Source organism: Seriola dumerili, unplaced genomic scaffold (assembly GCF_002260705.1).
Source record: "Seriola dumerili isolate Sdu_G_001 unplaced genomic scaffold, Sdu_1.0 BDQW01000088.1, whole genome shotgun sequence".
NCBI lineage: Eukaryota > Metazoa > Chordata > Actinopteri > Carangiformes > Carangidae > Seriola > Seriola dumerili.
This window is the reverse complement of record NW_019174343.1, coordinates 10,252,648-10,263,344: the sequence shown is the minus strand read 5'-3', so window position 1 is coordinate 10,263,344 and position 10,697 is coordinate 10,252,648. Positions and strand designations below refer to the sequence as shown.

The 10,697-nt window shown below is 40.5% G+C and overlaps 1 protein-coding gene across 1 annotated transcript; it reads right to left on the bottom strand.

Moving 5' to 3' along the window:
- Positions 1-121: 121 nt before the first annotated feature.
- dcaf12 (DDB1 and CUL4 associated factor 12) lies at positions 122-9,366 on the bottom strand. Its single transcript, XM_022745544.1, has 9 exons — positions 8,962-9,366; positions 6,572-6,862; positions 5,299-5,577; positions 4,294-4,354; positions 3,935-4,128; positions 3,205-3,270; positions 2,781-2,943; positions 2,336-2,514; positions 122-2,159 (listed from the first exon to the last, which is right to left on the bottom strand). The coding sequence occupies exons 1-9, from the start codon at positions 9,019-9,021 to the stop codon at positions 2,001-2,003; spliced, it is 1,452 nt and encodes a 483-aa protein (XP_022601265.1). The 5' UTR covers positions 9,022-9,366; the 3' UTR covers positions 122-2,000.
- Positions 9,367-10,697: the final 1,331 nt, after the last annotated feature.

Here is a 10,697-nt window from a genome sequence, read left to right as displayed (position 1 = left end):
ATCTAAATAAGCAGTGACCCGTTTTAATTCAAGAGGAAACCTTTAAATTGGATAGATGTCAAGCATGAAAAAAAAAGAAATGTTACATCAATATACATTTTATTTTTATTATTTACTCTTTTTAAAGATTTAATAACTTGTTTTTTTTCAGATGTTTATCTTACAATATCCTCAGATTCAGTCATTTGTAAAAACATTCATGAGGCGTGTATAAAAAAAACAGGGCATCACCAAGTAGACACATCAATCCACACACTTCCTCAGACATATACATAAAAATGTATGCAATTGTCCCTATGTATTTTACACATACATATACACATTTATATATAAAATACACTTTTAAAGTGTTGGTTATTTGTTCAATTCGTGGTCGTAATGGGGTTTATCTTTTCAATCTGTCATTATCATGAAAACTGGAGAAAAGTTCCGTGTAGAAAAGGAAAACTATGATCGCCTGTGGCAGTCTTTCACAGAAAGACTTGAGGAAGGCAAAAACATAACTCAAGCCTACCCTGCCTCTACCAAACAAGGAAAAGAGTAGAATCACTCACTCCTTGATACAAAGAGAAAGAAATAAAAAAGAAAAAGAAAGTTTTACAACTGCAAAAACAAATGTATGTGCCTGTAGCCTCTAACTCCAGTCTGAAAATTTTCATTAGTTCTCCTTGCATCCTTGCTTGGTTGAGAAGATCATAGTGAGTTACTACAGATCTTCTCCCCAGTTCCTGTGGAGGAGTCCCAGAATCCCTGGGGTGGGGGTGGGGGGTGGGGGTGTTCAATCCAGTAACTAAAGTCTCCTCTGTCTTTTAACCATCATATCTGATGATACTTCACTTGCTACCAAACCATAAAATCTCAAGGTAAATCCTCTAATAATAACAGGATGATTACAGATCAGGATTTGAACACTGTCATTGGACAAATCTGCTCTAAGTATTCTGGGCAATGAGAACAGGAACACAAGCAGAGGGCAAAAAGACAACATATCCTTCAAAAGAAGCAGATATAAACACCCCTGACCAATTGAATAAAGGTGACAAAGAAATGAGAAAATAAATACAAATAAAGCAAATTAGAATATCAGCAGGGGTATGCCTGTCAAATCACACAGTCATAAAATAAAATAAGTATTTGTTGGGATTAATTAAGAGCATAACAACAACACCGCATTATCAATCTTAATGTTTCTCCTTTACACCACCTCAGTGAGGAAAGTAAGTCACTTTGATTAGCTTCTTCGTTTTACTTCCGACAGGAGAAAAGAGAAGTTCTTTGTGATTGTTGTGGGACAGGACAGGCTGTTCCAACCAGTAAATATTCTCCATCAAACGTCAACCTGCACTCCAGTTTAGTCCTTCAAAAATGATTCAGTCCTCCTTCCTCTCTGCCTCTCTTTTATTGCCGTCCGTTTCAGTAAGAGAATGAAAAAGGAACTTTTTGGAGAGAATTCCACAAGTATTTTACAAAGACACTGTCATTTATCACCGAGGAAGCGGCAGTAAACACTATCCTTACGTACAAAAAACAAACCAGCAAAAGACCATAGCCTAATCCCTGTGGATTGGATGTAAATGTTTTAAATGATGAGAACATGTGTTACTTTATTCTTAATGTTTTTCCAAAACTCTTCCGAGTTCCTCAGTGGCAGACTTTGCAGCTCTTGAAAATGACTAGTTAATTATTTGTACACTTTTATATGAAAAAAACAAAACAAAAAACAGAGTAGCTGAGGTAAAAAAGGAGAAACTGCAGGAGAAGGTGAATAATGGTGGAGACAAAGATACACAGGAACAATATTCAAAGCTGTGATACAGTGGGGGCAAGATCATGCTCCTGAGTCCACGTGTGAGCAAAACAGAGTGACAATTAAATGAGCAAGAGGTATACCGAAGACAGTGATGTCACAACGGACTTGAAGAGGGAGAGGGATGGAGGGACTGGTTAAGTAGAAATCTGGACGAGGATGTAGTGATAGAATGATGGAGGAGACGAAGAGGCTAACTCCACAGTCCTGCGTAATTGCCGTGCAGGCCAGAACAGAGAGGTCCACCTGCCACAAACAGCTTGGTGCCGGAGTCGTCGTAGCAGTGGGTGTACACCGCGTTGGGGAAGGAATGAATGTCTGAGAAGTAACTCCTCCACGTCTCATCGTGATTCTGAAAGCAACACAGAGATTGGAAGAGCAAGGGAAGGAGGTTAGGAGGGAAGAAAAGTTATGACTATGTAAGTATTGTGTTACTGCAATGCTACCACATTTGTCAGTATCCCTATAGTTCAGGGCCTAATCGCCCAATAAAGGAGAAGTTTACAGGAAAAAAAAAAAAAAGTGTACCAGCCAGCCTTTCCCAGTAGTGAGCTTGAGGATGCCATCTCCTGGGCACTTCCGGTACCCCCCGGCTGGATTCAAAGGGTTCTCCAGGAATCTCTGAGCTCGGATGTCATAGAAGAGCAGTGAACCTTGGCCGGTGCCCACTGTTACGATGTGCTCATAGAAACTCACTGAGCGGATCCCTGCACAAACAGACACAGATGTCTCAAATCCAAAGCTCCTCAGAAGTTAACGCCACCCCTCGCAGCTTGTTTGTGCTTTCAGACTAAACAGCTGGGTCCTTTAGGAGTTACTGTATCACTGTCTGCCCACACAAATCTCTGACACATACTTTAGCAATTGAGATCTAATATAATATGGCCAACTGGGAAAGGTATTCAATATGTGAACATCATCTCTTGCTTGTCTTATTAGCTTCTTTTGGAGGTTTACAACACACATCACTCACCACTTCCTCTCTCTCTGGAATTGACAGACTTGATGCTGTGTGTAGGCTGCCGTGGATCCAGAAAAGAGACGTGGGCCTGAGAACCCACAGCGTACACCGACCAGTCCTGTCCATATGCCAAACACACATTCTCTTTGCAGTGAGGCAACTTGGTGGACAGTATCTGGAGGGAAACAATACAGAGTGTTAAATAATTCTTTGTACGAGTATGCATGACTGTAAAGTTCCACAGCTATCCAGAAAAACTCCACTGTGAAGCTCCATTACATAAGTGTAATCTAAGATATAACAATCTAAGAACATCAGAGGAATACTAGCGTAATCACCCTATTCATGATTAGTTGAATGTATTACCCTAGTATGTAGTATGCAGAGGAAAGGCTTATAATACTGATTATTAGTCAAACTATGTATTCTAATTTACCTTGCACAAGTTGTGCTCAGCTTTCCAGAGGTGGAAATAGCCATCCAAGGACACAGCACCCAGTTCCTGCAAATAAAAAAACAGCATGGGAAGACGAGACATAAATGACAGAAGCTGAAGTGTGGAGCAGAACCCAGAAAGAACAGCTTCCCCCGATCAATATTTTGCAAGAATATAACAAATCATTCTAAACCTCAATGTTTGGTTGGTACCAAACACTCTCCCCTTGTAGGCTTTATAAAGACAATGTAAAACTTGTTAATTTCCCTGCCATCAGCTTGAAAAAAAGATACATCAAAACATCAATAGAAAATCTTCAGACCCCTCCTGCAGCATAATTCACTTCTCTGCTGTCCATCTGTATGATTAGTATGTTTCAAATTTTGCTTTCTTAACCAAATATGTCAAAAATATGGGTAAATACATTGCTTCCATCTGTTGCTAGCTCAGTAAGATGTTTACATTCATCTCCCATGACTATTGGTGCATGTAACATCCAGCTCACTGCACAAGCGATGAATGGAGGAAGTGTGTGATGTTTTTTTCCTTGACAATCAATTAGCACTCATGAATATTTATCATTATAAAAGTTTGTGGGCTCAAACAACCTCTTTCAAATATCCTGCTTCCATAAAAAAAGACTACCAGCCAGTATATTAAAACTTGTAAGAAATATTACAGAGAACACAGTGACATGTTTTCCCAACAGCTGCGTCACAAGGAACCTTACTTTATGGCTGTTGTTGAAGGCCAGGGCGCGGACTTTACAGTTGTATGGGTTGGTGTACTCCTTTGGGATGTCTTCGAGGGCACGGTGGGAGATATGGGCGTAGGAGGGTACTGCCTCCTCATTCTGACTCTTTTCAGCCTGGCTCATTACTTCCTCTGTCACCTCCCATAGGCCCATGGAGCCATCTCTGGACCCTAGGCATTAAAATCAACACACAATATATCTATATTACTGCCTAGACTATTCATCTACTAAATACATACTACAGTCGCGTCATAAAAATAGGATTGTTATCAGGGTATGTAGAGGACTGACTTGGAATCAGGAAAAAAACTCACACCATAGCTCATACAACTCACCAGAAACCGCCATGTTGTCACTGATCCACGCTATAGAGAAGATCCAGTCATTGTGGCCATCCTGAAAAACAAATGGCTACTATTTAAAATCAAAAGAAGTCATGCACAACCTTGTGTTGCTGGACACCGCTTAATCGCTGATGCACCCATGGTACATGAATAACCAGCCAATAATCTTCATATACAATACTCTTCCTTGGTTCTGCTGTGATTTACATGTTAGCTGTTTTATTGGTGTCTATTAAAGCTACTTCAAGATCTGGCTTAGAAAAAAAAGTGTTGAAAAGTAGCCAGTGGCTAGCTATGGCACATCTACAGTGATCAATATTGATTAATGTGCCATGAACCTGTCATTTAAATAAATAAATGACAACTGCTTAAGAATCACTTTCCAGACTGAAATGTCTCAACAGCAATGAAATAGATTGGCACAATATTAGATACACACATTCATTCATATTCATGTTAAGTACGGCTGAGACTGATGAGAGGTCAATTACTACTGCCCTCTGTCTTTTCTAAAACAGATTGCTGAACACATGGAAATTTTGAAATTGTAATGGCAATAAATGAAAAGTCAGTGGATCAAGTCTTGGCAATCCGTCCAATAGTTGTAGATATATTTCACTCTTCACCAAAGTACTGGACCAATCAACATGGCATCTCTACAACCCCTCTGCTGACAAGGCCACAAACCGTCTAGCCTGGTAACCAACACTAGTTAACATATATCACAGACAAATTTTCTAACAATTCTGCGCTATTTAAGCCTTTTTCAACAATATTAACCAAGTAGTCAAAACTTACATCTTCCCTGGATGAGCAATGCTTACAGGACTCAAGACACTCAGGCTGGTGCATGAACAGTTCGATGATTATTTAATAGTAGTATTTAATAGTTTGTGGGAATCGCAATTAAACAAGTAATGGTGGGCCAAGAATGGTTCATTAAACATATAACCATAACTGGATGTCTGTAAACCCAAACCGATCCAAACCACTTACATCTCCAACACAGACAGGATCCAGTGTGGGCAGCTGGTAGATGGCCAAGCTGTTGGGGTTGTCTCCTCCTGTGGCAAGCAGTGATCTGGATGGGTTGAGTTCGATAGCGTGGATTCCACAGCCCTGCTGGTCCATACGGGAACGTGAGCCTCCTGTGGGTTGGTAATGCCGACCCGCCACCACTGCACCCACCGCCTCAGAGCCTCCACCGTTACACTCCCTGTCCTTCAGCATGGGAATGCGCGTTATCTGCCCCGTCAGGACATCAGCCACAAAAAGCTGCAGGTAAAGGCAGGAAAGGCGCGTGGTTAGCCTAGCATATACAGGTACATTTTAATGTGTGTCCACTGTTCCCTAATGTTGAAATTAGTTATTGAATGAACACACACAACTCTTTTGAAGGTACAATAATGCTAAACTTAATCTCACTTATGAACATCATCTGAAGACACCTGATCTCTTTCACTTGAGGCAGTAACTAATACCCAACTCTGCAGGGGCAAACCACCAATATCCAACAGAATACCATGGCCTCAGATTTGGTGTTGCTGAGCCTCACACTAGATTGCTTCACACTCAACTGCAAACCAACGCAGCACGAACTGTGCATCACAGCCTTGTGACCCTTGCAGGCCTACATCATTGGAAATACACAGGAATAGAATCCTCAGGTCACCAAACTGGAAGCCTTTTTCTTCAACTAGAAATTCTGTCATGTATATGACAGACCCCAGTCGTTTTTGCAGAATGCAATCCTTTACATTTGGTTCACTCACTGACCAGGGATTTCCATGGTGAAGACACAAAATAAAAATGAAATAAAGACTGCCCCCACCAATGTCGGAAGAAAGAATTTTTTTATGATATATTAGCATAACTAATATTCAGGCCCAACAAACAAAGGTCATCTTATTTATTTCCTGAGGGACTCCGAGCTGACTTTTGTGAGGAAAACACATTTAAAAAGATTGATCGATAATAGACTGGATTCACAGCAGACATTTTGACTTGTCAAACAGGAAAAGCAGAGGTGGAATTAATAACATTAATCATGGCTGTAGTCCAATTAGTTGAGCCAGTTCTAAGGCTCTGGTATTGTACATGCTTACTCACTGACATAACTTACTGCAACACTTAATGGAATGGAGCTATTGTTAATGTCATTTACCTCTGTTTTACCTGCTTTTACAAGTCACAATGTCTGCTGTGAAAAGGTCTATATATAGGAATGCCCAAGCAATAAATGCAGGTTAGTAATGCAATGACATCTCACCGTGTTACACTTGGTCCCACACACCACCTGCCGGTGATTGAGCCACTGTGAAGCAAACACCTTGTTGAGTCGCCCCAGAGAGAACTCCCTCTCCTTGAGTATGCCAGGGAGCCTGCCGGCTGCAAAGCCCCGGAGGCTCCGCTGGAGCCGCAACTCATGCTGCTGCTGAGGTCTGAACTCCCGCCCCCGGAGGGCACATACCACCGAGCGCCGACTGCACCACCACTGCTGGGCATGACGTGACGAACAAGAAACACGGCTCCGCTTGTGTGGCGCCTGACACCAGCCCAGCTGGGGAAAGAGAGCAGAAAAGGGTTAAAGGGCCTTGAGATTTTCTGTGGGAAAAGCACAAGACTTTTGTCAAGTTCAAAATGTTTCAGAGACTATAAATAATTATGTTTTACATACAACTGTGGACAGGGTTTCTTAAAATTAAGTTGGCTACCAATAGCAAATGTACAACAAATATAAAAATTAAATAAGTCTTAAAATAATATGAACTAATTCCATCACATCTTTTTCAGGTCTCTTAGTCCCTATCTTAATATCACAGAACCTTTGTGCTGAGCCCAACCCATCTCCCTGAGGACTGTGGACACATATCTGTAACTCACTGATACAGAGAGTTAGTGGATCATGGGAGTATTACAGCAAAAACACACACATACACACTGTCACTGACACGTCATCAGGCTGGGTCAATACAGGTGTAGTACTCAATAGGACTGAATTTAATACATCACTCTCACGTATGTCAGCATTAATGGCTGTCTATAGTGGAGGTGTAGTCTTAACCCAATGTTAGACATTAGACCCCATAAAACCTCTTTTACTGCATTAACACTAGTCAGGAACACAACAAAATATTTTTCTCTCTCTCCCTCACACACATATGCATTAAAAAGTGTTTACAGTGAGTAAAAATAAGGTGCACCGGCCACACTCACACTTTTGTCTGTCCATCAGTACATCCATTTAATCTCTGCAAAATTGAGTGAGACATTGAATGTAATATAACTGGGTCTCTGTAATTAAAGACCTTCTATTCACACTTAACAATTTACAACCTCAGTTTAAAAATGACTTTCCAGTAGGAAAGTTTCCAGTAGGATTATCATTTTGCGTTGGATTTATAAATATAAGATATACATTATTATTGCAACAGTAACAGAGAAGCTGCCACAAGAGCTAGTCTTGTAATAAAATGACGACATCATCAGGTGGATGACTTAATGCATGTTAAATTTGGTAAAAACAATGCTGAGCACACAAAGGACTGGGAATATCCAGGAGTGCCTGATGAGCTACAGCACTCAGTACTGACAGGAGGCAATTGGAAGCATATGAATTTACATAGTAAAATATTAGATTTTTAATAGTCCAGCCCTAACCTGATCATTAATATCCACTTCAACTTGTTTAACAGTCCTGGGCCAGAGAAAAAAACAAAACCCTACAAAGGTATTTGTAGTCAGTAATTCTCAAAAGAATCTGTGGTGCTTTTTCTTGTAGTTTTAGTTAATGTAGATGTGGTTGAGTTCTGCTGGTGAACGATGGTGGCCCCACAGGCCCGAGACATGACCTGACAATGTTGACATGCAATGCAGTGAAATCAGACAGTATAATATTTGATATATTTGTTGATATTTGTTGTTGATTTGATATATTTGATATTTATAAAAACAAATCTAATGATACTGCCTCCCACTTTCTGTTTTATGCAGGAGCATGTTTTGCGGTGTGACAGCTCAGAGGTCATGGCTGACTGTACAGATAAGATGATGAGAAACACCGTGTGTCAGTTCAGCAAGGGTCCATTATCTACGGTTAGTCTGCCTGTAAGTCAGCTAGCTAACTGTAAGTTAACGTTTCCCCTAGCTAAGTAAGAAGCTACAGCTTTGCCTGGTAATTAACTGCTTTAGGCAGATTCAGTTTGCTACTATGTGTAACGCTATTCTAGATGGCCACTTGAGGGTGACAAGTGATGACCCCAACCGAACAAGGAACTGACAGCCTTATCTACCTACGAGTAAATTATTTTGTCGTGACCACAACTGAATTATGGCCCTAATAAGGTAACGTAGCTAGCCCTTTGGCTAATGTTAGCTGTCATATTGATAACGGACTACCGTTGGCTAACGTAATGCTAACATTAGCGGGCACTGACTTTCAAACAGAAACACTGTATTTATTGTTTAAACATGAGCACAATTGTGATTGTTTCGTGTATGTTTTACCAAGGTGATGAAGTAGTAAATCTGTGAAAATAGAATCAATAGTCTGCTTATGATATAGAGTGCATCAGCTGAATCTGGCTGGCCCAGTGCTAGTTAGCATGCTAAAATAACCGACTGGATAGCTAATATGGATCCGCACCGGTTTCCGCCTACCTGTTGTTGGTCCTTGGGCTCTCCTGCCTTCCTTTTCCTGCTAACTGTTTTTCTCGCCATAATCTGACACACACAGTTCCCTCACCCACATGGAGGGTAAAAGTGACGCTGGACACTGGATCATATAATGGCGATATGCTATTTTGTTCCTTGGCCCTCGCTGGCAGCGTCCGACGACGAGGGAGGGCGATCACATACGGGAGAGGTTGGTTCGTCGCTGGCTACGATTATCGCTGAACCCCTATCCTAAGCTCCTCTCCTGGGCTCCCAAACAATGCTGCACGGGTGGCGTACAACCTATCCAGTTTCCACAGAGTCGCTAGCTAAATCCAGAGGGTTCAGACTCTCTTTTTTCCTGCTAGGTCGCGTCAGCAACGGCGAAAGCATTGAGTAGCGCGCAGCCGCACTCAAATTAAACATCAACAAAAACAAGGTCGTACGTGAACGCGAACGTCATGCGTGCTCGTTCACGCGAAATGCGTGTAGCCATCGGAGGCCATTAATCAGATGATGATTCTAATCTCCGTTTTTGTTTCAATGCCAAAACTGAGTAACTAAGTAAATCATTTTGTATTATAAATGTTATTACACTAATGTAAAGGTTCAGAATACATTCCTTAACTTTAAGCTTTCAATTTTTAAAATAATTAATATAGAATCAAGTATATTGATCAGTCACATTCAAAATTAGAATGTGCATTTTCATAGAAATTGCGTGATAGATGCAACCAGCTGCTGCTCAGGTTTTCTGCTTTCTTGCAGGTCGCGCAACTTATTCGCAGGTGCAGTTGCAGCCTCTCAGCTGTTACTGCAGAAGCAGGCGGCTATTGAGGTTGACAGCTGCATCACCTTTTCTTTCAGCTATTAAATCTGATGGCACATAGAATCCACAAGTGAAAGACTTTTTTCTTGTACAACTAAGTGTTATCATGAAAACATCAATAACTGTCCACACTGTGGCGCTACCACAACAATTTTTGACTGTGAAATATTTCACCATGAGCCAGATGCCAAGTTTCAATTTTTGTAGCCTTTACATGTTTCGATATATATTACTGATTTTATGAACTCCTCATTTAGAAAAAAAAAAAAAAAAAAAACATCTTAATATTAAGTGTTATCTACATGCTATTTACAAGCTAACATTCCCTACATTTTATGAGGGGAACCATGTTTCTAGCTATCACTATTAAGCAAATATTCTTTGTTTTTGTTTAGTATGTTTTTTAGTTAATGTCTCTAGTGGCGAAACTGCAAAGGTTCAGAATACATTCCTTAACTTTAAGCTTTCAATTTTTAAAATAATTAATATAGATCAAGTATATTGATCAGTCACATTCAAAATTAGAATGTGCATTTTCATAGAAATTGCGTGATAGATGCAACCAGCTGCTGCTCAGGTTTTTCTGCTTTCTTGCAGGTCGCGCAACTTATTCGCAGGTGCAGTTGCAGCCTCTCAGCTGTTCTGCAGAAACAGCGCGCTATTGAGGTTGACAGCTGCATCACCTTTTTTTCAGCTATTAAATCTGATGGCACATAGAATCCACAAGTGAAAGACTTTTTCTTTTGTACAACTAAGTGTTATCATGAAAACATCAATAACTGTCCACACTGTGGCGCTACCACAACAATTTTTGACTGTGAAATATTTCACATGAGCCAGATGCCAAGTTTCAATTTTTGTAGCCTTTACATGTTTCGATATATATTACTGATTTTATGAACTCCTCATTTAG

What these genes read in the sequence shown, in the direction of transcription:
- dcaf12 (XM_022745544.1), bottom strand. Translation starts at nt 9,021, where the DNA reads ATGGCGAGAAAAACAGTTAGCAGGAAAAGGAAGGCAGGAGAGCCCAAG. An exon ending in CTGAGCACAACTTGTGCAAG is followed by an intron (nt 2,944 to 3,204) that starts GTAAATTAGAAT and finishes GTTTCCCTCCAG; the next exon opens with ATACTGTCCACCAAGTTGCC. An exon ending in CTACTGGGAAAGGCTGGCTG is followed by an intron (nt 2,160 to 2,335) that starts GTACACTTTTTT and finishes TGTTGCTTTCAG; the next exon opens with AATCACGATGAGACGTGGAG.